Source organism: Tauraco erythrolophus, chromosome 15, assembly GCF_009769465.1.
Source record: "Tauraco erythrolophus isolate bTauEry1 chromosome 15, bTauEry1.pri, whole genome shotgun sequence".
NCBI lineage: Eukaryota > Metazoa > Chordata > Aves > Musophagiformes > Musophagidae > Tauraco > Tauraco erythrolophus.
The window spans coordinates 1,238,603-1,264,801 of NC_141479.1; the positions used below are offsets into that span (position 1 = coordinate 1,238,603).

The 26,199-nt window shown below is 64.2% G+C and overlaps 1 protein-coding gene across 1 annotated transcript; it reads left to right on the forward strand.

Annotated features, from left to right (window-relative positions):
• The first annotated feature begins 491 nt into the window (after nucleotides 1-491).
• RIPOR1 (RHO family interacting cell polarization regulator 1) lies at nucleotides 492-22,008 on the forward strand. The gene is given in 24 exon segments (XM_086620777.1): nucleotides 492-530; nucleotides 10,217-10,343; nucleotides 12,421-12,570; nucleotides 12,728-12,806; nucleotides 13,109-13,132; nucleotides 13,616-13,669; nucleotides 13,779-13,931; nucleotides 14,018-14,081; nucleotides 14,160-14,203; nucleotides 14,414-14,539; nucleotides 14,724-14,872; nucleotides 15,001-15,130; nucleotides 15,298-15,438; nucleotides 16,252-17,049; nucleotides 17,774-17,913; nucleotides 18,262-18,436; nucleotides 18,576-18,711; nucleotides 18,854-18,912; nucleotides 18,914-19,016; nucleotides 19,128-19,286; nucleotides 19,593-19,789; nucleotides 19,902-19,985; nucleotides 20,277-20,367; nucleotides 21,904-22,008. Coding segments are annotated over 23 exon segments (3,255 nt in total). The 5' UTR covers nucleotides 492-530; nucleotides 10,217-10,242; the 3' UTR covers nucleotides 22,002-22,008.
• Nucleotides 22,009-26,199: the final 4,191 nt, after the last annotated feature.

Below are 26,199 nucleotides of genomic sequence, written 5' to 3' on the forward strand. Positions count from 1 at the left end.
TCCGGGAGAGCAGAAGCCTGGGCAGGAGTGGGGGGGCGGCTCCAGCTATTTGCTTGCCTGGCAGGGCGAGGCTGTGGGTGCCGTGTGCCCGCAGGAGGGCAAGCGGCCGGGGCCGAGCCAGCCGAGCCGATCCCCCCCGCCCTGGGGGCAAAAGGGGGTGCGGGCAGGGCTGGGAACGGGGAGCAGGCAGCTCGCTCCAGCTCTCGGTGGGCTGCCGTCGGGCCGGGACGGTGGGGACGAGACCCCCGCCCGGCCGTGGCGGCGGCGGCAGCGATGGCGGTGGCGGCGGCCGTCTCGGCGGGGAGGGAGGCGCTGCCGGCCGTGCGGCCGCCATTGGCGCGGGCTGCGCCGTGGTTTCCTGCCGAAATCACATGGCTCCCGCGTTTCCATGGAGAGAGCCGGGGTGGGCGCTGCCAAGAGCCTGCCCGAGCTCCCCGCTTGCTCCCCGTCCATGGGAGTGGAACAAAGGGGATGCACCGAGCCAGGCCCGCTCTCGCCCCGCGCGTCGCCCCCCGCCTCTCCCGGGACATGTGAGTGCCACCCGCGCCCCGGGCACCGCCGCCTGCCCCCGGGAAGACACCGGTCACGGCGCCGGGGGGGGGGGGGATCGCAGGGGAGCGGGGTCGGGGGCTTTGGCAGGGCTGGGCCGGGGGGCCGTGTGCCACCGCCTGGCAGCGACCTCGGCTGTCACCCGCCGCCCGGCCCCGGGGTGGGCACCCGAAGGGGCGCGGAGGGGCGCTGGGTCATGGCGGGGAGGGTGGGGACGGGGCCGCGGGGTTCTGCGCCTCCGCCCCGTCGCCCCGCGGCTCGGAGGGCCGGGACGGGGACCGGGACTGGAGGCGGAACCGCCCGGCTGTGGGATGTTGGGGTGAAGCCACCCGGTGTGTGTGTGTCCCCCCAACCCCTGTCCGGGCTGTTTGGGCTCCTCCGGCCGCTGCTTCGCTCCCGGCTTTGGGATGGCGCCTGGCGCCGCTGGATTTACTCCGCGGAGGAGCCGGTGGCGTGAGCCGTGCCCTGCGCCCCGGCGCCCGGGGGGTACGGCAGGAGAAGGGGACGCTGCCCGTGGCCATACACGGCCCTTCCCGAGCTTCTGCGGGACACCGGTCCCATGGGAGATGCTGCACCCATCTCCCCCCACCCCTCCCCTCCCCTCGCACCCAAGCGGGGGGGTTCCGAGGGACCGCGGCGCACCCGTCAGCTGGGTGCTGCCTCCTCCTCCTCCTGGGTGACGGAGGGAGGAATGCTCGGAGGAATTAAGGAGACAGATCTGGCTTTGTTGCTGGCCCGATCCTCCGGTGTCCCGGCCCTCCCCAGCCTGCCAAGAAGCGCTCGGGAAGGCCTCGCACCGTTAACTCTTTCCCTGCCGCTCCTCCGGCCAGCCCAGCGCTTCCCAACGGCCTCAGCGGGTTTGACCCTCGCCAGATTCCCAGAGGAGACTGTTGAGACCACTTGGGAAGTGCTGGCCTTCCTAGGGTCCCCCCCGGCCGGAGGGGTGGGGTAGTGGTGGCCGAGCCCCAGGGAGGACACGCCATGCTGGGATTGAGCATGAGGAACGACAGGCAGGGTGGGGACAGGGGATGCTGGACTGGGCGGGCTGCTGCGGCGGGTGTTGGGGTGCAACTGGGGGATGGCCGTTGATCTGCGGCGGGGACAGTGCAGAGGGCACAGGGGCATCTCTTCCCAAACCCTGCCTGAGGCTTTGCCCGGGAATCCGCAGCCTGGGTTGGGCACTGTCCAGTGCCTGCTGCTACCCCGGGAAGAGCAGGGCAGGGCCATGGGGACATTCCCCCGGAGATGCCACCATGCTGCCTCGGAGCTCCTGCTGTGGCTCTGGCTCAAAGGACGGGACCCGGGAGAGCCGTTGCAGGCAGGGAGTTGGCACTCGGGGTCCCTGGGGGACGGCGAAGGCAGACCCAGCCCGGGCATTGCGTGGGTCGAGGCCGTTGCCGGGCTGGGACGAGCTCCCCGCCTCGTGCTTTGGGGTTATTTATAGGGCTGCCATTTATATCGCTTCTATTTCTGCTGGCGTGTGGGGACGAGGCGAGGAAGCGAGGAGGGAGGAGGAAGAGCTTGAGTCTGCCGCAGCCCCGGTGCCCGGATGCGAGGTGCCCGGCCCCTTCGGCAAGGGACAGTGCCACTGGCGGCGGTGCCAGCCCGGCTGCGGGCAGAGCCTGGCTTGGCACAAGGACCCGTCCTTCTCCAGCCCTTGGGGCATCAACCCTGCTCGGGGTTGGTCATTCGGTCACTCACCGCGGTTCTCCTGCAAGCCATGATGGTGGGGCTTCTTGCCAGAATTGTCACCTCCTGCCCCTTTCCAGGTTTCCCCCATGACCAGGCTGGTGGCTACGTGCCACACTCATCTCCCCAGCTTCGTTTGGCCACTGGTGTCTTCTGCTCCGTGTGCTGGCGTGTGCCCTTGTGTGCCGCCTTTCCAGCTGCGGTGACATTCCTGGTCACGCAAAGGCGTCTGTGTCCGGGCAGCGCTTGTCCGGGAACAACTTCTTCATCACCTTGGCCTTTGGTGCTGGTGCCACCCAAGGGGGCGTGTTCCCAGGGCGAGTGGTTTCTCCAGGGACTGGGTGATGCTGGGTGGGCACAACCTCGGTGCTGGTGGTCCCAGAGCCAGCATGGAGCAGCTGGGGAACCTGCCCAGGACCCGGCAGTGGCAGGATGTGGGGTGTCTGGGATGCGGATGCCGTGTCCTACTGAGGACAGAGAAATGGGAACGTCCTCCTGGGGTGTCTGGAGTTTTCTTCTGCCTGCTCACGGACTGGCCACAGCTGTACACGCGTGTGTTGGAGCACGGCTGCCCATGGAGGGGTTGGTTTCATTTAACTCAATTACCCCCCGGGCCCTGGCAGTGTTGGCTCAGCTCGTGCCCTCCCTTGGCAAGGCGTCCCTGAGCCAGCGAGCTGTGCCGTGCACCGCACTGGGTGCCATGAGGTGCTCAGAGCAGACATCTGGACACCGCATGCCCATGTCCTCCTCTGATGTCCTTCTGCCACCTTCCAGTGGCACCACCCCACCTCCTGTCTGCCCACGGCCAGTTGTCTCCCCATGGGCGATGCCCAGCACGGTGCTGTGCCACGCAGCTTGCCCACACTGCCCGCACATTGGCTGCTCCATGGCCCATTCCGGGGCTACGGAGAGGCAGAGCCTGGCTGTCACCCCCCTGCTAGGGTCCTGGATGTCCCTCCGCTCTGTGTGGCACCGGGGACGCCTCTCTGCAGCTCCCGGCAGCTTTAGCGTGGCTTTTCTTGTTAACCTTTAATGAGAACAAATGAGCTGGCATAGGCTGTGGCCGCGGGCGCAATGCCCGGCCGTGTGCCGGGCACCGGCTCCGCATGGCTGCCAGCGCGGCGTGGGCTTTGCAGGAGGCTGGTCAGTGCCGGAGTGGTGCTGGCAGCAATGCTTTCCCCCCAGAGTGAAGCCAGGAGGGATGAAAAGCTGGGTGGTGGCCCCATGCACATGGCAGCCGCCAGGTCGGGACTCTGCCCGTCAGTGGGGAGAGCCGGGGGACACATCCTGACCAGGCGAGGTGGCAGATGTCATCTTCATGCAAGTTCATGGAATCACAGAATGGTTTGGGTTGGAAGGGACCTCAAAGATCATCCAGTTCCAACCCCCCTGCCATGGGCAGGGACACCTTCCACTACACCAGGTTGCCCAAAGCCCCATCCAACCTGGCCTTGAACACTGCCAGGGATGGGGCAGCCATAGCTTCTCTGGGCAACCTGTGCCAGTGCCTCACCACCCTCAGAGGGAAAAATTTCTTCCTTCTGTCTCATGGAAATCTCCCCTCTTTCAGTTTAAAGCCATTGCCCCGTGTCCTGTCACTACACACCCTTGTCCAAAGCCCCTCTCCAGCTTTCTTGTAGCCCCTTTAGGTGGAGATGGTTCCCCACTCCCCTGCCATGCTTCGCAGCGCACCAGGCTGCTGGCTCCCCTCCATGCCCATGAAGCTGGCACAGAGGCTGAAGGCAGGTGGGTGACGAAACACCTCCGTTTGCCAGTGCTTGGATGGTTTTTCCCCCTGCCATGTTGCTTGGGACCAGCCCAGTCCCACCAGCCCTTCCCCGAGCCGCTCTCCCAATGGGGCTGGCACCAGGCACCCACCTGGGCACCCACCTGGGCATCCACCCAGGCACCCACTGGGGTACCGACCCGGGCACCCACCCGGGCATCGGGACAAGAGGGTCTCTGGGGATGCAGCACTTTTGGTGGCACCACTGCAATCTGCAGCTCACCAAGCCTGGTCGTGGCTGGCTCCAGGGCCACGGATGAGCGTGCTCGTGGTGGGAGACCCATGCCACCCTACCAGGCAGTCCCGTATGCTTCTCCCCTGCCCCGTCCTGCAGGGACCACCGTGGAGGAGACCAGCTCTGGGCTGGGGGAAACAGCCCCACAAGTGGTTCACCCTCTCGAGAGGGCATCAGCTGTGTCCGGGAGCCTTCACAAGGCACCCCCCATCGCCGCAAGCACCCACCCAAGACTCTGCGCCGATGCTTTTCCTCCCGAATCTGGCCTGACCTCACTCGAAAAAGCAACAGCAAACAGGAAAGGAGCCTGGGAGGGAGGTGTCTTTTCCTGCCCTGATGACGTGGGGATGGCAACCAGTCCCAGCCTGGCTGGGGCTGGCTGCTCCAGCCTCCTCCGTTGGAGCTGGCAGGGGGTGCCAGGCCTGGGCAGGGACCTACAGCGCCGGAGGGGAGGTCCTGTCTGTGCCACAGAGTCCCCTGGTTGTTTAGGGCCGCCCCGTACCTTCTTCCAGGGGGTTGCCAGGCCAGGAGGTGCTGCAGGGGTTGGCACGGAGGGCGGGTGCGTCCATCTCACTGCCCTGTGGGGAGCTGGGCACCCTTGGTTCCCACATGGCAATGGCACCCAGCACCTCTCATGAGCCCTGCGAGGCTCTGGGGACCTAGGTGACACAAGCTCGAGGGGTGTCTGAGCAAGGAAAACCCCTTTTCCCAGCGCTGCTGGGTGTTGCAGAGTGCCCACGGCCATGCCACAGGATGCCCTGTGCCACCGCCCTTTATTCAGCCGTGGGAAGCCCACAGCAAAGCCATGGCAGGTTTTTATTTGTTTATTTCTTTATTTATTTATAAGAAAAAAGCAATACAGAAGCGAGCAGTGGGGTGACCTGCAGTGTGGGCCCCTCCCCTGTGCCTCAGTTTCCCCAGGAGGGCAGTGAAGAGGGAAGGATGGGGAGCAAGCTGCGCCGTCCCGACTCCCAGGGCAGCTGGTGCTGGTGGGGTCCCCTCGTTCCGTGGGGGACAGACATCCCTCCTGTCCCTCCTATCCCTCCTATCCCTCCCGTCCCCCCGTCCCCAGCCCTTGAGTCACGGCCGGGGCCGCGGCGCTGGGCAGTGATGTCAGCCTGTGGGCAGGGGAAACGTGGGAGGAGATTGCTGCACCCTGGCCCCTGCACGGTGAGGGACAGGAGGACGGACGGACGGACGGCATGAGAGAGCGACAGCCGCCCGGGCCGCTGACCCCAGCGCTGGGGCGCCGTGCCGCCGCTGCCCACCATGAACGGCAAACCGAGAGGTACCGAGCGCCGGCGGCACTGGGGACCCCCAGCAAGCGCCGTTAATTCAGGGACCCCCCAGCTCTCTGGGGTGACGTGGCGAGGCTCACGGGGGGATTTTTTAGGCGTGCGGCTTTCCTAGGGGGAGAGGGGGCACCAGGGACATGGGTACCAAGTCGCCCCGGCAGGATTTGGGGAGTGGGGGGGGAAGTTACTGGTACCCAGTGGAGCATCCTGGAGATGAGCCAGAGGGTGGGAAGGTGCCATGTGGGACCTTGGCAAGGTTCTGCCAACTCCAGCAGAAGATCCTTGTGCTCAGGACCTCCAAAAGGGGTCACAGCCCACCTGGGAGCAGGATGGGGTGCCCCTGGGTGGGCTGCAGTCCCACCCAGCAGAGCACAGGGGTCAGCTACGGCCCCCCAGGTCTCCAAAGCCGTGAGGATCCTGGCTGGGGGCTGGGTCCGTGCCTTTGGTGGTGGGATCCCACCTTCACGGTGGTCCTGGGCTGGTTCCCAGGAGCCCTCCTAGAAAACAGGTTGGGCTTGAGCTCGGGGAACCCCCCGAGCCCAGCAGTGGCCTCATCCCTGGCTCCCAGTTTGGGATTTTCATCCTCTGGCTGCAAACTGGGAGCCCCTGGGATGGGTGATGGGGTGGGAGGTTGGGACCCCCGGCCGGGGAGCTGGCCGCGAGCATCCGCCTGCGCTGTGCTGGGCCCTGCCCTTCCTCGGGGACGCTCCGCGGGGTAAATAACCGCTTCCTCCAATTCTTCCCATTCGCAGCTCCTTCCCTTTCCTGCCGCCCTCCCGCTTGGCCCAAGGGGCCAAACTGGCCTTCGGCGGCCGCGAGGGCGGGTCTCACCACCGCGGCCCCACCGCCGCGGGGCCGAGAGCACCCGGCACCCCTCCAGCCCCCCACCCGCAGCACCCAGCCCCTGCTCCGGCGGCGGCTGCGACATTCCGGCCGCGGGTTTCTCTCCCGCGGGAGTCACCGGGAGCCGGGATGCCGCTTGCCGACTCATCCGACTCCCCAAAAACCCCCAATCCCCGTCCTCGCCTGGCACCGGGGGTGGGCAGAGGGGGGGTCCTGCCTGCTTGGAGGAGGAGGTCAGGGAAGCGGTGGCTCCCAGGCTCCTCGTGACCGTGGCGGCACGGCGGCCGTCCCCACGCCATGCCGGGGAGGGATGAGGGGTGATGGGAGGGAAGAGCCGCTCCAGCCCACGGCGGGAGCCGGCCAAGGGCCGGAAGGTGCTGGCGGGGGGGGGTGTGCTGGGGGTTGGGGCAGGGGGGCCGCAGCTGTGCAAACAAGGCTGGAGGGAGCCGCGCCAACCGGCCGAGTTCGCAGGCTCCCGAGGTCGTTCCCGCCGTGCATCCGAGGGCTGCTCGCCTAAGGGTGCCGGGGCGCGGCGGGGGGTGCCGCCGGTGTGGGGTGGCAGGACCCCCCCCACTCGCCATGGGCACCCCGCGGCCACGGGGTTGGGGGATGCCGATGGCAGAAGCCCCTTGGGTGGCTGCGGGTGCCACTCGCGGGGCCGGGGGCGCTGGGTCAGCCACCCCGGGCATTGCTGGCCGCCGCAATGGGTGACATTACTGGAGGCACTGGTCAGAGCACCCTCAGTTCTGGGGTTCAGGGTTCAGGGGGAGGTGGGTCGGGGTGTTGATAAACCCGCCGGAGCGACCTGAGGCTGGTGTCTGAGTGTCGGAAACAGAAACCAGCTGGGACCAACCCAGCCGGTCGGACTGCCCCCTCCGCCACTCGCACCAGCATTCCTGGGATCCCAATCATCTCCGGAGCACCGGGCGGCGGGAGAGGAGCCGGCGGCCGGGCTGGAAGGCCCCAGGGTGGGCTCCAGCGCCCACCCAGCTGCTCGCACCCTGCTGCTCTGCCCGCTCGGTCGTGGCCCACGGGCAGCGCTGGCCGGGGACGGACAGACGGACGGACTCCCGGGATTGCATTTCCTACAGGCGGGACAGCTGCAGGCACGGCAAGGTGAAAAGCTGGGTCGGGAGGTGGCTTCGGTAGTGCCGAAACCCCAGTTAAGGGCAGAGGGCTGGCAGGGACTGGACCTTTGGGGCAGGATGTTTGGGGCAGGACCTCTGTGGTTCCTTCTCAGGAGAGGGAGGGATGCGCTCGGGGCTCAGCCCGCGGCAGGGACATGAGGGTGCCAGTGCCCTGCCCGGTGCCAGCCTCCCAGTAAGCCTGGCGTGGGGCTCAGGGCCCTGGGTGAGATGTGGCGGCCGGTTGCCCCTTCCAAGCGTGCCCCGGGCTCTGCTCCCTGCCGAGGCTGGCCGTGCTGCTGCGGTACCAGGTACCTCTTATCTCGGTAATGTCAGGAATGCACCACGCCGGGGGTTGGTTTTTTACTCCGCTGTGAGCCAAGCGTGCCAGGAGCAGGGAGACCCCACACCCTGCCCGCCCTCGCCCTGCCTCCCGCAGGAAGCGCTGCCCTCTGGCACCCGGCTGGCTGCCCGCATCCCAGGCAGAGCATCCCCGAGGCTCCCGGGGCATCACTCCCACGGAGTGGGGACATGGTGTCCCCGTCCTTGAAGGGAAGGACCTTTCGGGTCCTGGCTGGGCTGCAGGGTGCCAGGCTGGGTCTCAGGGCCGGAGCACGGGAACATGGTCCTGTTGTCGGCCACCGCTGCTGGCACTGCTCCCCGTGCCAGTGCTTGAGCCTTGGGTGCCTGGGTGAGCGGCTGGGGATCGGTCGGACCCTCCTGGGGAGCTGTGCCAGGTGCTGGTTCCCCACGGCTTCTCCAGCACCCATTTCCCCGTCCTTCTCCCCAGGGTGGGTTCCTGCCTGGGTGCCCATTCTGAGATCCGCGCCGTGCCCCTGGATGGCAGCATGTGCTGGGGAAGGCTGGGCTGGCAGGGCCATGCTCACCCCAGAGGAGCTGTGACCTGCCCCACACGCGGAGACCCCCGTGCCACGGAGAATGGGCACCGGTGCCATGGGCCCTGCTCACTCGGTGGGGAGCAGATTAAAGAGCCCTGCGGAGGGTAATCTGCCCACACCCTGCGGGTCAGCCGGGCTGCCAGGGATTACAGCTCCTCTTAATGAGCTTAATTGGGACAGCGTTGTCCTGGAAACTGGGGGGACTGGAACTGAGATAACACGGAGGCGGCGGGACCCACAGAGGGGCTCCGTGGTCCCGGGCTGGGACCCGGGTGCCAAGGGGGGACCAGACGGACCTGCTGCATCTTGGCTCCTCTGGGATGGAGGTTATTGGCGGTGGCTGCTTTGGATTCTGAATGGTCCCACCTCATCCTGGGCGCTGCGAATGCCGAGTCTCTGCCCAGCGTGTGGGGAGGCAGCGGCGGCGGTGGCATGGCTGCGGGGCAGCAGGGAGCGAAGCACCAGGGAGATGCCCGCCGGCGGCTGAGCAGGTGTGTGCCATGTGGGGCTGGTTCGAGCTGGGCACCATTGTGCCGGAAGATAGTGGTGGGAGCCCCAGCAGCACCTGGCTTCCTGTTGCCATCCCTGGCTGGGGCCGGGGGGGGGTCACTGCCAGCCATGCTGGGGGCAGGAGGAAAGGCAGAGCAAGCTCCTCAAGGCATGGGGAGGTGGCTCGCCCTATGTGCCAGTCGGGGAAGATGTGTGCCTGTGTCCCCAGGGCCCTGCCCGGCCTCTCCTGGCAGTGGCTGCGACTGCAGGAGACCGTGTGGGCTCATCCCTGGCAGCTCCTGGATCCCCAGCCCGCAGCTGGGGACTGGTGGGGCCAGAGGGACCGAGATGGTCTCAGTGGTGGCTGGGATGAAGTGGAGCATTCATGGGGTGAAGGATGAATGTGGGATCATCCTGTGGGCTCCTTCGTGTGCCCAGCCGGCCCTGCGGCAGGTGGCATGGCCAAGAGGAGCCCTGGACCCCATGGCTCTTGCCCCCGGCCAGGGCTGCAGTGATGCTCCCTGTGATACGGGGTGGCAGCCGTGTCCGGGCCCCGGGACTCAGAAATCTGCTCCGTCTTGGCCGGCATCGACTGCACCGGCCGCAGCGGGGACAGGCAGGTACTGGCAGCAGTTTTGGGGCTCCTGGCACTGTCTCTGGCACTGCCAGGAGCCGAGGGCAGGGTTGTGGCTGGACACGTGCTGCCTGCACGGACTTTGCAGGGTCCGGCAGGGAATGGCTCGGCCTTTCCTTTGCCAACGCAGAGCTCCTGGCAAAGCCGGGGACTTTCCAAAGCGCTTTGTTGTCCCTGGGTTTCCCTCCTGGTTGCCGGAGCGAGCGGAAGCAAGCGTGGAGACAGCGAAGGGCTGGGCAGCCGGATCCGGCCCCGCACCCTTCCTGCCCCTGCAGCGGCAGGACAGTGGGACACGGGCTGGGACAAGAAGGAGGTGGCTGATCTGGGGCACAGCGGAGGGTTTGCCATGGTCGTGTCTGGGAAAGGGCCATCATTGGGCATCAGCCCCTTCCTGCGGCTCCAGGAGGGAGCCAAGCTGGGACATATCCGTCTGTCTGTCCCTGTCAAGCGCTCGTGGTGCCCTGAGCCCTGCTTCACCCAGGGCAGGGCACTGACACCAGCGCTGAGGGCACCATGGGTGCCACCAGGAGCGTCTGTGGGCTGCAAGGGAGCCCAGGCTCCCAGCCCGTGGGTGCCGTAGCCACGCTGGGCTGCGGGTGCCGTTCCCGTCCTGGTCCCGGTGGCGTGTTTCCCCGCGGTGCCGCTGGTGACCCTGCTCTCTCGTGCCCCCCAGGGAGACCCTCCAGGTCACACTCAACGATGTCACTGTCCGTGCGGCCGCAGCGCCGAGTCCTCGTCGCCAAGATCAATAGGAGCCAGTCCTTCGCCGGAGTGAACTCGACGGCCGACCGGCCCTTCAGGTAGGAGATGGGTGCTCGTGCCGCCTGCCACGGGGCATGGGGACAGGGACAGGCTTGGCCGTGGTGGTAGAGGGACCTGAGGTGCCTTCCCGACCTGCAGGGACTTTCATGGCACCCGGGGGATGTTGCACAGGGGCTGCAGGGAGCATCGAGGCCAGGTGGGAGCCAGGTCCATCCCCCCAGTGCCCTGCTGTGCCATGGCCCGGGCCGGGCGAGGACCCCGCAGCCCTGTGGCCACCGGAGCACGGAGAGGGCAGGTGGAGCTCACCCTCGTGCTTCTGCTGGCTCTCAAGAGCTTCCCCGTGACCGTCTTGTCATGTTTAATGGGTGCAGTGAAGGAGCTGGGGCAGCTTTGAAGGTCTGTGCCTCGACCGCCTTGGCACCCTGCGGCCACCGGTGTCGGGGTTTGAGCGCCGGCGCGGGTCGGGGTTCCCTCTGGGTCAGTTCACACCCTGTTGCTGAAAGGTTTTCTTGGGCTGCCGGTTCCCTCCTCATCCTCTCCAGCTGCTGGTGATGTTACGGTCCCATCATACCCTTCCTCCTCCTCCTCCCTGCTGAACCTGGGGCTGGTGAGAGCTACCCCACGTGCTGCTCAGCCCTGCCACCCTCCTCTGTGCCGTGCCTAGCTCCCAGCTACCCTCTCAGGACACGGACATGCCATGGGTTTGGGCTGGGAGACTCCTGTTTTAATGCTTTTAATGCCTTTTCTCAGCACCCAGCCAGGCTCCTCACCTCCCAGCACACCCACTGGTGCCGCGGGAAGGACATCTCTGAGCCAAATGGCTGGAGAAAGCAGTGCCAAGCTGCCTTGCCAGCCTATGGGCACCTTCTCTGGGTGGGCACGAGCCCAGGTAGAGCGTCCCTGTGCCCAGGAGCTGATCTCCAGCCCTGCTCCGCTCTTGTCCCCGGGTCCTGTCCAGCCTCTGGGCCAAGTGACATGCTCCAGGCCACCGGCACGTCGCTGGATCCAGGGGTGCTGGAGAGGACGGCTTGGGGATGGCCAAACGGCTGGTGGGGAGATGGTTGTGGGAGATGCCTGCCCAGACCTTGGAGGACAGGAACGAGGAGGGATGGTGGAACCAAGCATTTACCCAGTACCACAGCTTGGGATGGAGCCAAGAGATTCATTTCCCTCCACCAACGATTCGGGGAAGTCTTTTGGCTGCTCCTGCAAAGAGCGGCACAGGATGGGAGGTCCGGCCCGCTGGCATGATGCGTTGGGAGGAGGAAGGGAAGAGCTGCTCTGAGCGGGGCGTTGCTGGCAGGGCTGGGGAGCGACTCCTTTGCACAAGGCAGGAAGGGTGGGTGGTGGTTGGTCCCGGGCACTGGGGCAGTGTGGGGTGGTGAGGCAGCTCCATACGGCGGGGTCGGTGACATTGGCAGAGGCGTAGCATCAGCGAGGATGTCCGTGCCCCATCCTGCTGCACTGCGTGACGGGGTGACCAGACTGCCTGTCCCTGGGACGCTGCCGTGCTGCCACCCACTGGGATCCCTGCCCAGCCTTGGCAGCACGCGGTGGCAGGGCAGCAAGCTGATGGTGGCACATGTTCCCCTTCCACGGTGCCCAGCCCACAGGGTGCATCTCCGTGTGCCTTGGCAACTCGAGGTGCTGAGGATAGAGCAGAGTCATCAGAGGGTGGCCAGGGCTGGAGATGCCCCACAGACACTCCAGGAACATGGCTTGGCTCCGGCTGGTGCCAGCCCCGTTTGCTACCCCTGACCGGCGCCTGGGACGCCCACACCTCTGCCGAGGCTGCCCCACGGCCAGCTCCTGCATCTCACTGGGATGGCTGACCTCCCCGCTCTTCTCCACCACCAGCTTTGTGGGTTTCTCCTTGTCTTTCTCATGGCTTTGGGGCAGCCAAAGGCATCAAGGGGGGTGCAGGCAGCACCTGCTGGCCAGTTAGACTGGCTGCCAGTGAGTCCTAGGAGAGGCAGGTGGGTCTAGGTGGACCTGACCTCCATCCTGGAGCTCCTTGTCTTGCGATAGGGTGCCTGGCAGGCTGGGGCACCCAGGTGGGTGCGGGTGCTGTGTGCTGACTCCGGGCACCCCATCTGTGCCTGTGTCTCTCCCCAGGAACCTCTCGCCCTTCACCCCCACTGTTTCCCGCAAGACTGGCTCCAGGGTCAGTAGGATGTTCTCAATGTCCCACAAATCCCCACCACCCAAGGTGCCTCAGCCCAACCGCCTGGACGAGGTGTACGAAGCTCTCAAGAAGGGTCTGACGTGAGTGCTGGGGCTTGCCATTGGTTGGGTGGTTGGACGCGGGGAGGTGTGGGGTGGCAGGGTGTGGGGTGGCAGGGACGGGTTGGCATGGGCTGTGGGTGGCAGGGGCCCTGGGCACGGCGTCCCAGCCTGACCCTCACGGTGTGGTTGCCCCTAGAGCCTACCTGGAGGTGCACCAGCTGGAACTGGAGAAGCTCAGCACCCAGATCCGTGAGTCCAAGAGGAATTCGCGCCTGGTGAGCGTCGCTGGGAAGAACCTTCCGGGGAGCGGTGCTTTGGGCGGACGGCCGCGGTTGTGGGCACAGCTGGGGCAGCTGGTGATCCATCGATGTCCCCTGGGGACATCAGGGGCCGGCGCGGGCTCCGGTGTTGGGCTGCACGGGGCTCCTGTCCTACTGTCATGCGCTCTCCAGCCCTGGCTGGGTCCTGTGTGCCCCTGCCGCCACGCTACGGGTGGTGGGCGTGCGATGTGCTGGGTGTCCTTGGGTGGGCAGAGCTGGCTTTGTGCTGCATCTTATCCCTCTCCTCTCTCCTCCAGGGCTTTCTCTACGATCTGGATAAGGTAAGCGGGAGCAGCGCCCCGGCCCCTTTGCCTCCCCAGTCCTGGCGCCTGGGATGTGGCTCCTGCTGGCCCCTTCTCTGCTTGCGCTGGGTGGGGTGGGCACGGCGCTCTGCGGGCAGGGGGGTCTGGGCAGGGGTGAAGCAGAGCCAGGCAGGGGCTCGTAGCCCCCTTCGTGCAAACAAAAGCCATGGGTGGGAAGTGCTGAGCCTGGGTTAGCTCTGAGGTTGGGAGAAGAGCACCCTGGAGCTTGGCCTGTCTCCTGGGAGACCCTGCGGAGCAGCGGAGGCTGGAGGATGCTGCAGCACACGGGTGCAAGCGCAGCCTCCGCTCCCCACCAGCTGCCACCCTGCACCTCCCAGGCGGGGCTGGTGACCAGGATCCATCCCAAGCACAGCACGGGCACACAGCGGGGCACATCTCGACCTGCAGCTCCTCTCCGGAGGGGTTGGGCTGACGCTCACACCGTCTCTTCTGCTTTTCCAGCAAGTGAAGTCAATCGAGCGCTTCCTGCGGCGCCTGGAGTTTCACGCGAGCAAGGTGAGCGCTGGGGACCTGGGTCACCTTTGGGGGTCCCTCGGGGCAGCGCTGGGAGGGCCGTGCTGTCGCCCACCCTGCCCCTCACCACGGCTCGGGCCCGTCCTCGCAGATAGATGAGCTCTACGAGGCTTATTGCATCCAGCGGCGCCTCCGCGACGGAGCCCACAACATGGTCAAGGCTTACAGCACGGGCTCGCCGGGCAGCCGGGAGGCACGTGAGAGCCTGGCCGAGGCCAGCAAGGGCTACAAGGAGTACACGGAGGTGAGCCAGCTGGCGAGGGTGGGCTGGCAAGGGTGCTCGGTCCCATGGCTAGCTGCTGATGGCGCTGTCCGTCCGTCTGTCCGCAGAACATGTGCCTGTTGGAGAACGAGCTGGAGAGCCAGCTGGGCGAGTTCCACGTCCGGATGAAAGGTAAGGGGTCTCACTCCGTCCCCGGCCCGCCGCCCACCTGCCCGTTGCCTCCTGACGCCTCTCCGCCTTCTCTTGCAGGATTGGCAGGCTTTGCCCGCCTCTGTGCTGGTGACCAGTATGAGGTTGGTGGGACCATGTGGGTTGGGATCTGCTCTTCTCCTGCCCTGTGGTCCTTTGGGGTGCTTGGGGGGCATAGGTGGCTGCTGGCGTGGAGGGTATGTTGCAGGGTGGTGCTGGGTGGCATGGGTTCCCAGTCATGCCTGGGGATGCACAGAGAGCACCCACCATGCCGGTGGGGTATCTGCCCCGTACCCATGCCTCTGCGTCCCCAGATCTTCATGAAGTACGGACGGCAGCGGTGGAAGCTGCGGGGGCGCATCGAGGTGAACAGCAAGCAGGTGTGGGACAGCGAGGAAATGGTTTTCTTGCCCCTCGTCACCGAGTTCCTCTCCATCAAGGTAGAGTGCAGAAGGGGGCAGGGACGGGGTGAGCTTCCCACCAGGACCTCACTTAAACCTCATCCTCACTGAGGTGGGAAGAGGCCGTCTGGTGGTGGTGGTGTCCTGGCACACAACAGGGATGGACACGGCGTCCGTGAAATCCATGGCTTCATCTTATCCTCTCCTCCCTCTCCTTCCCCAGGTGACGGAGCTGAAGAGCTTGGCCAACCACGTTGTGGTGGGCAACGTGTCCTGCGAGACCAAGGACCTCTTTGCGGCTCTGCCTCAGGTAGTGGCTGTGGATATCAATGACCTGGGCACCCTCAAACTCAGCCTGGAGGTGACCTGGAAGTGAGTATCTCAGTCGGTGTTGCTGATAGCACTGGACTGGATGGGGTCCTGGGGACTTCACCACAGAGCAGGGTCGAGACCCCCCCTGGGCTGGCACACACCCCTCACCTCCCCGCTCTCCTCCCCAGCCCCTTCGACAAGGACGACCAGCCCTCGGCAGCCAGCACTGTCAACAAGGCCTCCACGGTGAACAAGAGGTTCTCCACCTACAACCAGAGCCCGCCCGACACGCCGTCCCTGCGGGAACAGGCTTTCTATGTAAGCGTGGCACTGGGCAGGGCGAGGTGACCGCGTGGGGATGACCCAGAGGGTGGCACAGCTTGGGGACAGGGGTGGGCGACACGTCTCCAGTTATACGGCCACGGCTCCCTGGTACCGGCACCCGCTCCTCCCGCGCTCACAGCTCCCTCTTCTCTCTGCCCAAGAGCCCTGGGCGGGCGGCCGACAAGCATGACTGGTCCTTGCTGGACATCTTTCGGGAGACACTCTTCGAGAAGCTGTCTCAGAGCTGCTCCTGCGGCGACGTCTCCTCGGCCGAGCTCGGGAGATGGCCGCAGCAGGGCCGCGTAAGTGCGAGGGCTGGAGCCGGCCAGTAGCTTAGCCCGGCGGCATGGTGGTCCCGCAGTAGCCGTAGCCGCTCCTTGTCTCCTACTCGCTAGACCTTGCTGATGCCCGGAGGTCTCATCCTGCCAGGCTGGGCTCTGGCTGGCCCTGGGGAGATGGTCCCCACCCAGGCTGGGGCAACCTGGGCTGCACGGGACGGCCCGCTCCTCCGCCCGCACGCCCTCGTGCGAGAGCCGGGCACTAGTGAGTAGAAGGCTGGTCCATGTCCCTGCGCTGGTGGTGGTGGTGTGCTGTGCCGTGGCGTTGGCTTGGTGCTGGTGTGATGGTGCTGGCGTGATGGTGCCGGCATGAAGGTGCCAGCGTGAAGGTGCTGGCGTGGTGCTGGTGTGACGCTGACATGGCGTTGGCGTGGTGCTGGTTCAGTGATGGTGAACCACTGGCGTGATGTTGGCGTGATGGAGCTGTCACTGACCTTGCAGCCGGGGTGGGTGGACTCCTCGGCTCCACGTGTGCCACGTCGTGGCCGTGCTGGAGCTGTGCCGGGGAGCTGTGGGCACCCCGGGGCTCCGGGACGTGCGTGGCCAGGCTCCTGCCCTGGCATGGCGTGGGGTGCAGTGCTGCGAGAGGCAGCCATGGTCTGCTGGGTCCTCGCCATGCCGGCAGAGCCAGGGTGGTGCAGCAGCCTGCACCGGGCATTGCAGTGTCCTCGATGCCCTCTGTCTTGGCCGGATCCGGCCCCTGGTTGAAGGGAATGCAGCTGGAGGAGCGGGGTTGGCAGGAGGGTCCTGTCTGACACTGTTTTCCCTCCTCCCCAGAACATGCTGCGGCGCCAGGAGGAGCTGGAGAACGGCACAGCCTGGTCCATCTCCTCCGAGTCCTCGGACGACTCCTCCAGCCCCCAGCTGTCCGGCAGCGCCCGCCACGCCGTGCACAAGCCCATCGTGCAGCCCGAGGTGCAGGCCTCTGCCCCCGCCATCGAGATCTCCTTCTCCCAGCAGCCAGAGGAAGCTGGAGCTGGGCCCGGCGCCGGCGGCATCGGTGTCTCCCCCGGCGGGAGCCAGCCGGAAGAGCCGGGCAACCATAAGAAGGACACGGTGGCCAACGGGCACGTGCCCTACTCCCGGACTCTGAGCCACATCAGCGAGGCCAGCGTGGACGCCACGATGGAGGCCAAGGCGGTGGAGAGCCTCTGGGAGCCCGTGGCCAGCCCGGAGGACGCAGGGACGGGCGAGCGGGATGCGGACCCCCTGCCCAGCGCCGCGGTGGCAGCCGCCGCGGCTGGGCGGGACAGGGGCGCCGAGGCCAAGCCCCGTGCCGCCGCGGCGTGGGCAGAGACTGACGGGGCCGAGCCGGTGCAGAGCCAGGCTCCAGCACGGGGCGGCTGCGGCACCGGGGTCCCGGCGGCGCTGGCACAAGCGCCCACGGAGGAGAGGCCCGTCCCAGTTCCGCCGCTGCCTGCTGGCATCACCGAGGTGCCGCGGGGGAAGGTGGTGGATTCGGGTCTGGAGGAAGCCATCGGCCTCCTGGGCTCAGCCCTGGATGACTATCGGGGACAGTTCCCAGAGCTGCAGCCCCTCGAACGGGAGCTCAAGCGCCTGGAGGAGATGCTGCTGGTGAGGGGCTCCTGGCAGGGCGAGGGTGACGGAGCTGTCCCTGATGGCAGCGCCCAGGGACAATGGGGACAGGGCTGTCCCAGCTGGCAGTGCCCAGGGATGATGGGGACAGGGCTGTCCCAGCCGGCAGTGCCCAGGGACAATGGGGATAGGGCTGTCCCCGCCAGCAGTGCCCAGGGACGATGCGGATGGGACCATCCCGGCTGGCAGTGCCTCGGGACAAGGAGGACTGGGTCATCCTTGCTGGCAGTGCCCAGGGACAATGGGGACGGGACCATCCCGGCTGGCAGTGCCCGGGGACAATGGGGACGGGACCATCCCGGCTGGCAGTGCCCAGGGATGATGAGGATGGGGCCATCCCTGATGACAGGGCCCAGGGATGATGGGGACAAGTCCATCCCAGCTGGCAGTGCCTGATGACAAGGAGGACAGGGCCATCCCTGATGGCAGTGCCTGGGGATGATGGGGACGGAGGTGTCCTTGCTGGCAGTGCCCAGGGAAGATGGGGACAGGTCTGTCCCAGCTGGCAGTGCCTGGGGACAAGGAAGACAGTGCCATCCTTGCTGGCAGTGCCCAAGGATGATGGGGACAGGTCTATCCCTGCTGACAGTGCCCAGGGATGATGGGGACGGGGCCATCACTCCTGGCAGTGCCAGAGACGTGGGTGGCAGGGCTGTTTTGGCTGGCGAGCCAGGATCTGACCCTGCCATGCCTTCCTCCGCAGCAGAAACAAGGCGTCTTCCTCAGCCGGGCCTCCAGCATCAGCCTGACGGTGGAGCACGCGCTGGAGAGCTTCAGTTTCCTCAACACCTCCGACATGGAGGACTCGGAGGGCTCCGAGGAGGAACCTCTCCAAGATGAGAGGTGCACAGTGGGGCTTGCAGGATGGGGCGCGGGGCAGGATGCGGCCCTGGGGCAGTTGAGATGGAGGATGCCCAGCTCTTGCCGGGTGCCCACGCACATCGAGACCGGCCCAGCTCAGCTCAGAGCAGTCCCAGCTCGAGAAGCAGCAGGATCTGGCCCTTCGGTGCCACCCTGCATCTAGGCTGAGAGGCAGCTCCCACGCCCTGTGCCCTTGCGACCTGCTCGTTTGCCCAGCCCCAATGCCGTGGTACTGTAGGTCCTACAGAAACATTGCCCCCATGGGTGGGGAAGCGTTGGATCCATGTTTCCCATGCTGACCCGCTGCCTCGCTTTCTCCCTGCCTTGCAGGCGGGTTGGCAGACCCCGACGCGGCAGCAGGGTGCCCAGCGCCACCGAAACGGGAGCAGATGACACCGGCATGTGCAGCGGCTCCGAGGCCAGTACGGAACCCATGAGCACCGGCAACGAGTTCCTGGACAAAGCCCTGGTGCTTCACCTCAACAACTGCAACTGCTTGTTGCTGGTGAGGCTGGGAGCTGGGGGCATGGTGCCAGGGGAGGGAAACGCTTGGGGTGGGCCGGGGGCAGTGCTTGTTTCGAGGAGGGTCTTGCTGCAGGACGGTGCGGGCACTGAGCTCTCCCACTTTGCCCGTGGCCTTGCAGAAGCTGGGCACCTTCGGTCCTTTGCGGTGCCAGGAGATGTACGCCCTGGATAGGCTGCTACGGGAAGCGCAGGTGCTGGAGATCGTGTGCCAGCTGACAGAGGAACGAGCGGGAGCAGCCACCTGTGCCGCCGAAGGTAGAGACAGATGGCTGAGGTGACCATCCATGTCACCTCGGTGCTGGCATGGTTGGGCAAACAAGTGCTGTTGAGTCTTCCCCGGGCAGGCTGTGCCCACTGCCGTGGCCCGGGGAAGACTCGATGGCGCTTGTCCCCGCAGTGGTGCAGTTCTCGACGCCGAAAGATGGTGTCCTGCCTCTTTGGGACCTCTGCGTGGAAGGACCCCAACATCTACACCTGCCCCGTGGAGCGGTTCCTGCAGGTGCTCAGCTCCCAGTACGCAGCACCCATCAGCGAGCGGCACCCTGGCCTGGGCGACACTGGTGAGCGGGCGGCGCGGGGGAATTTGGGGAAGTCTCATTCGGTGGTCGTTGAGTCGGGGTATGTGGGTGCCGGGAGCCTGAGCACCCTGAGCTCAGCGTTTTTCCCTGCAGTGTGCGTGAAGCTGGTGGAGGACGTGCTGAATCGGCGGCTGCCTCGGCGGCCCGGCGGTGCCCAGGGCGAGAAAGTCACCGTCTTCCAGTACTGGAGTCATTTTGAGTCACTCGGCGCCCTGGTGCTTGATGCCTACGTGATGGAGCTGGCAGAGGAAGGTGGGTGCCCTCAAACCCTCATGAGAACCTGGTATGGGGTGCCGGAGCATCACAGTAGGGGCATCACCCAGAGGCTCAGCCATCCTCAGGGTGGGCAAGTAGGTCCGATCCGGTGCATTGCCTCTCCGAGCACCCTGGCTCCTTGCTGTAGGTCCCCAGCATCTCAGCGTTGGCACCCTGCATGGGGCCACCTCTGCCGGCGCGGGCGCAGGGTGCCCGGGGCGGTGGGTTCCCCGCGGCAGCGGGGGCATGTGATCGGTGCCGCCGCTTTGCCGGCACCTCAGCTGAGCCGGCGGTTCCCCACAGCGCTGCTGGCACAGAACCTCAACTCGGACGACCAGGACGTGGTGCTGCGTGCCCTGAAGCGCGTGCCCGAGGGCCGCCTGAAGAAGGAGGGTCTGAAGGCGCTGAGCCTGCTCCTCGTGGAGGGCAACAGCAAGGTGGTGAGCGCCGTGTCGGCCCAGCTCCGCAGCCTGGCAGAAAACCCTCGCTTCCGCCAACGGGTACGTGCTGGGCGAGCCGAGGACGAGGTGGGCTGGCGCCACGGTTCCCCAGGGTGACGTTGCCCGGTTCTGCGCGGGCGGTGGTGCTGAGCCCTCTCCATGTGTCCCCCAGGCTCTCGTGTGCTACCTGGAGCAGCTGGAGGATGAGGAGGTGCAGACACGTGTGGCCGGGTGCGCGGCGCTGGGCTGCCTGAAGGTGAGAGGGACGTGGGGAGGAGGCAGCAGAGCTGTGTCTTCCAGAAGAAGAGGAATCGCACGTGGCCGGCGAGGCTGGACACACTGGCACAGCCTCCCGCTCCCGGGAGAGGGGACCTGGAGGTGCCCCAAATGTGCTGGAGAACCAGGCAGGGGCAGAGCAGGAAGGGAGATGGGAGGGAAGGGATGGGACAAGGGACGTTGCTGCACCATAGGGCTGCAGTGCCTCCGGGCTGGGTCCCTGCTGCCAGCCCTGCCAGCCCCGCTCAGCCCCTCGTCCCTTCTCTTGCAGGCCAAGGAGAGCATCGAGCAGCTGGTTTACCTGTGCCAAACCGACAAGGAGCCCGTGCGGGAGGCGGCCAAGCAGAGCCTGATGCTGTGCGGTGAGTGTCCCGCCGCACCTCTCTGCTCCCTCCCCACCCACGGCATCACCAAGCGGCATCTCCCGCTGCCAGCGGCGCCCGCAGGAGAAGAGGGTCCCAGGCTGGTCCCTGCCTACCCTGTGCACTTTGGCTCATCGTGCCCTGAGTTCTGGCGGGCAAGAGCAAGCTGGCAGCGGGCGGCGAGGGCCAGGCGTCCCGTGGCCACAGAGCACTAAGCCTGGATGTTATTTATTATTTGCTAGATGGCACTGAGAGAACCATCTGAGCGGGTTTCTAGGCCTCCAGATCGCGGCAGCTGCTGCACAGGTTGGGACATGTGAGCTGTCCTCGTGTCCCCCTGCACCGTCCCCGCTCCTGCCGCTTTGCTCACGAATGTCTCCGTCTTAGAGCCTGTCAGCCATGTCCTGTTTTGGAGTCTGTGTGTTTTGGTCGTTCGTAGAGCCCATCCCCGTGGCACCCCGGCACATGTAGGCACCTCGTGTCCCGTGTCCCAGCAGATTGTCTATGTCACCATCTCTTGCTGGGGATGGCCGCTGTGGGCAGACTGGCGTGCGGGGGTGCCGGGTGAAGATCTCAGAGCCAGCTTGTTACGTGGACATGTACGTCCTTGTGTGTGCCCAGGGGTCCTGGGGGAGCCCTTGGGATCCCCGTGCCAGTCCATGCACAGATCATAGAACCATGGAATGGTTTGGGTTGAAAGGGACCTTCAAGATCACCCAGTTCCAACCCCCCTGCCATGGGCAGGGACACCTTCCACTATACCAGGTTGCCCAAAGCCTCATCCAACCTGGCCTTCAACACTTCCAGGGGTGGGGCAGCCACAGCTTCTCTGGGCAACCTGTGCCAGTGCCTCACCACCCTCAGAGGGAAGAATTTCTTCCTTCTATCTCATCGAAATCTCCCCTCTTTCAGTTTAAAGCCATTGCCCCGTGTCCTGTCACTACATGCCCTTGTCCAGAGCCCCTCTCCAGCTTTCTTGTAGCCCCTTTAGGCACTGGAAGGTGCTGGAATGTCTCCCTGGAGCCTTCTCTTCTCCAGGCTGAACAGCCCCAACTCTCTCAGCCTGTCTCCATAGCAGAGGTGCTCCAGCCCTCGGATCATCTTTGTGGCCTCCTCTGGACCCGCTCCAGCAGCTCCATGTCCTTGTGTTGATGTGCACAGCTGGAGCACAGTTGGGACGCTGGAGCTGGCAGAGCCCCGAGCCCTGGCCCTTTCGCCCCAAGCGAGGCTCTCCACATGCCAGCGCTCCTGTGGCCCCAAACGCGGGGGATCCTGCCCTGCGTGGGCACGGCTACGGCAGGCAGCTGGAGATCAGGATTTGCAACATCTGAATCAGGAGCTTTGAGCCAGATCCCGGCTGGGACCTGCCCAAGGGTGTGCTAAGGAGGACAAGAGAGGTCTCCACTCTGTGGCCGTAGCACCCCGGCGCAGCTCTGCCGGGCGTTAGCCACGTTTGCCTAGGAAGGCCAAGGCTGGGGATGGGCAGGGGCCGGAGCTTGTGCCATTCGATTCACTGACCACGTCGTGTTCTTGCAGGGGAAGACGGTAAATCAGCTCACCGGCGGCTGGAGGAGACCCTGGACAGCCTCCCGAGGATCTTTGCACCAGCCAGCATGGCCAGTACAGCTTTCTGAGACACCACGCAACCCCACCTGCCATCCCTTTGAGGGCAAAGGCACCGCTGGGCCACCCCGGCTTGCACGGACCGGGGCCGGCCGACACCCCGGCAGCTCCCGCTCTCGGCAGCGCCCCGCAGTATCACCCCGCCGGCAGCTCGCCGCGGCCGCACACTGCCTTACGGAGCGCCGCTTCCCTGCCCCACGGCCACCACCGGCCCCGCGGGGTGCCACCCACGCGCCCCTGGGCAGGGGGGGACCTCGCTGCACATGCCACCCTCCTCCGATCGCTATTTAAAAAGACGCGGGGAGCCCACTCTTCCTGCCCACCTCGTCGGCTCCAGCTGCTGGGACCCAAGCGGCAGGGAGACGTTCGGAATTCTCTGCCTTCCTCTTGCCTTCCTCTTGCTCCAGGGCACGCGCCCTGTCGCGGAAGGACCTGCACTTTGGAAACGACGCCGTTTCTTTCCAGGAGTTGCCTGGGCCGTGGGGACTCGCTGCCCTTTGCCACCCGGAGTCCCTAGGACTTAAATAAAATGAAATATGAGATATTAATATATTCTGCTGGCGTTTCTTCTTTCCAGCTCCACGTGCTCCTGTCCCTCCCCGGCTGTGGCTGTAGGGAGCGTAGTGAGATGTGAGCCCAGCCCGGAGCCTTTCCCGGTCTGTCGGGAAGCGGCGCGGAGGGCAGGGACAGGAGGAGCGACAGAGGGACGGACAGCCGGACGGACAGAAGCTGCCACCTTTTTTGTTTCATTTTGTTTTGTTCTGTTGGTTTATTTTATTTTTTATTTACAGATTTTTGCAGGAAAAAAAAAAGGAAAGCAAAAAATTCTTTTCTATAATGTCTCTATAAATCTATATATAATGTAATTACAGAGAACAACTAATTTTGATTTTAAACCAGAAATAAAAACAAACCTTTAATGAGTGACGGTGTCGCTGTGCGGGTGTTTTTTTAGTCTAGGGGCAGGGTAAGTTGGGGGTTGGCGGAGAAGGCTGGAGGGTGGTGGTGGTGGTGGGTCTCAAGGGGTATAATTGTGATTTCTGGCATCGGTTGGGTGCCTTTTGTGGCCACGTGTGCTTGGCTACACGATGGGGACACCCAAGGAGCCACTGAAACCAGGGCTGCCCCGGGAACAGCGACAGCGTTCCACGCTGTCGCTGTTCCTGGGGCAGCCCTGGTTTCTACCGTCATCTGTACCAGTGGTGGAAAAACCCCCATGGAGCTTCGGCACCTGGTCTTGGTCTTGCCACTGAGCCACGACGGATCAAAGACTCATGGAGTAGTCGAGGTGGGAAGGGACCTTTGGAAACGCTCCTCCATTCCCTGCTGCTCAAAGCGGGGTCAGCTAGAGCTCAGGACTGCAGCTGGATGGGTTTTGAGTATCTCCAAGGTTGGAGATGCCAGAACGTCTCTGGTCAACCTGTGCCAGCACTTGATCGTCCTCAGAGAAAAGGCTTTTCTGAAGTTTAACTGGAATCCCTGGATTTCAGTTTCAGTTGGTGCTTGGTCTTTCACTGGGCACCACTGAGGAGCATCTGCTTCTTTCTTCTTTACCCCCCACCAGGTATTAATAGATACGGATAAGAATCCCCCCTCAAGCCTTCATTTTTCCAAGCTAAACAGTCCCAGCTCTCTCAGCCACCTCTTATATGACAGCTGCTCCAATCCCTTAATCATCTTAGTGGCCCTTATGGTCTCAGGAAGGAAGCAGGTTAGAGCAGCAAAGGCAGGGACCCCCATGGCACTGCCCTGTGGCGCTGCCAGCCCCCGTGCCGGAGCAGGCAGTGATTGCGTGGGTACTGCAACCAGGGGACGTTTTGCCGCATCACTGCTACCTTGGCCTTCCTCTGCCTGCTTTGGGGGCTGGATAAGCCCCAGAAGGGAAGCACCTGCATCACACCATCAGCTGTAGGCAGCAAGAGATGCAGGATGTGGGTCCCAGCTGGCACATACATCTGTGGACAAGAACACGTGAGAGGCGGAAAGTGGCCCAGATATCTTATATCATAGAATCATGGAATGGTTTGGGTTGGAAGGGTCCTCAAAGACCATCCAGTTCCAACCCCCCTGCCATGGGCAGGGACACCTTCCACTACACCAAGTTGCTCAAAGCCTCATCCAACCTGGCCTTGAACACTTCCAGGGATGGGGCATCTACAGCCTCTCTGGGCAACCTGGTCCAGTGCCTCACCACCCTCACTGCAAACAACTTCTTCCTTAGATCTCATCGGAACCTCCCCTCTTTCAGTTTAAAGCTGTTGCCCCTTGTCCTGTCACTACACATCCTTGTCCAAAGCCCCTCTCCAGCTTTCTTGTAGCCCCTTTAGGTACTGGAAGGCTGCTGGAAGGTCTCCCTGAAGCCTTCTCTTCTCCAGGCTGAACAGCCCCAACTCTCTCAGCCTGTCTCCATAGCAGAGGTGCTCCAGCCCTCGATCACTTTCGTGGCCTCCTCTGGACTCACTCCAACAGCTCCATGTCCTTCTTCTATGTTTGGTTTGGTTTCTTTTCCCCTCTGATTTCCCAGAAATAAGAGCAGCCCAATCCTCCAGTGGCCAGAGCCACAAATTCAATTGACTCACCTACGTGGATGTCCTCCTCACCCTGCCGATACCTATCCCCATCCCTGCAGCACAATCCCACCTTCCAAGATAAGCTACGCCTTGGCTGGAGAGAGACCTGAGCAGGAAAGCAGCCTTCTGCCAGGGCAGGCAGGGAGCTGCAGGTCAGGACAAAACAACTCTGCCCCTGGAACTGCAAGGAATAATCTCGTTATTTATGTGTCTTTAAGAACATCTGGGGAAAAAAAACCAAAATAGATTAATTTGGGGATCTATTGCCCAGCCTCTGGCTCCGAATGGGTGTGTGCCAGCATCGCCAAGTCTCTCTGCCCCACAGACACTGCCAGGTCACCTGGAATTGCAGGATTGCCATTTTAACTGGAATAAACAAAAAAAGGAAGCGCCTTGTCTTTTGGACAGCACTCACTTAAAACATCGACTGCAGTTCACATCCTGCTTGGATTTTTTTTTTCATTTGAGGGCTGGAGCAGATCAGGACGACCATCACAAGAGGCAGCTGTTTGAAAGGAGGCAGTGGACTCAACTTTTCCCCTCGGGGACTTAACGTCTCCTGCAGCCCTTGCGCAGGAACCGCACCGCTCCGGGGGGGGTGAACCCCCCGGGAGCCACGCTCACAGCACACAGGGACGGCCACGGCGCGGCAGAGCACGTTCTGCGGCAGCGTGTTTGCTGTTTCAGAGGAGGCAGCGTGCCAGCACCATGTTTTTTTGTCAGCCAAATCTGTGTCAGCGCTTCAAACATCTCCCTCGCACGGACGTGCTTGTGCTCAGCAGCTACTTGCTTTTCTTGTAGGAGCTGCAGCCCGTGGGAGGGTGTCTGTGTCACAGTTACATTACCCATGTGCTCCGGCTTCGGAAAGACATTCCTTTTCCCCATTTACTGCTGTTCTCCTTGTAATTAGAGGGGTGCATACGGATTCTGGAGCACTTTGCAGATCAATTTTTAGCTGGTGGCCTCGGGGTAGCGTCCTGAGGAGCCCCTGCAGATCATCAGCACAAAGTAACTGATCGGCCAACGCACCCTTCGCTTGGATGGCATCGGGGCTGGTGGAGCTGCCCAGGTTGTGCCACCAGGAGCAGCCACCAGCCAGGATGACCCCAACCAGACGCTGCTGCTTTGAAGTGCTACAAGCTCCAATCGGCCATTGTGTAAGAAATTACTTAAATCTTGACGCCAAGTCGTTTTTAAGGGGTTGTAGTTTGGGAATTTCCAGCTTGAGCAGTCTCAGAGTTGGACAGGGCCGTCAGGCACATATGTACGGGCTTGTCCTCCAAGGACCACTCCTCGGGTGGCAGCTGGGGCCTCATTTCATGCAGAGACCCAAGTGTGCTCCAGGCAGTCTCCAAAACTCAATTTAATGCTGGCTCTCAAACTCCACTACTGTTGTCCTTAGAGCTGAGCGAGGAGAGGGGTGGTGATTCCAAGGGCTTGCACAGCGTGAGGGTGACAAAAGCAGGGAGCCAGGAAGAGCAGGGAATGAGGGGAGCGAGCTCACCCGGGCCTCAGCAAGGTGGTGGGGAGCTCCTTGGCTTCTGCTCTTGCCTTTCCGCTCATGGGTGAGGTGTCTCTGGGGAAGGCCTCGCTCAGGCAACTTCTCTCCAAAGAGCATCTGCCTCTGGCTGTCTAATTT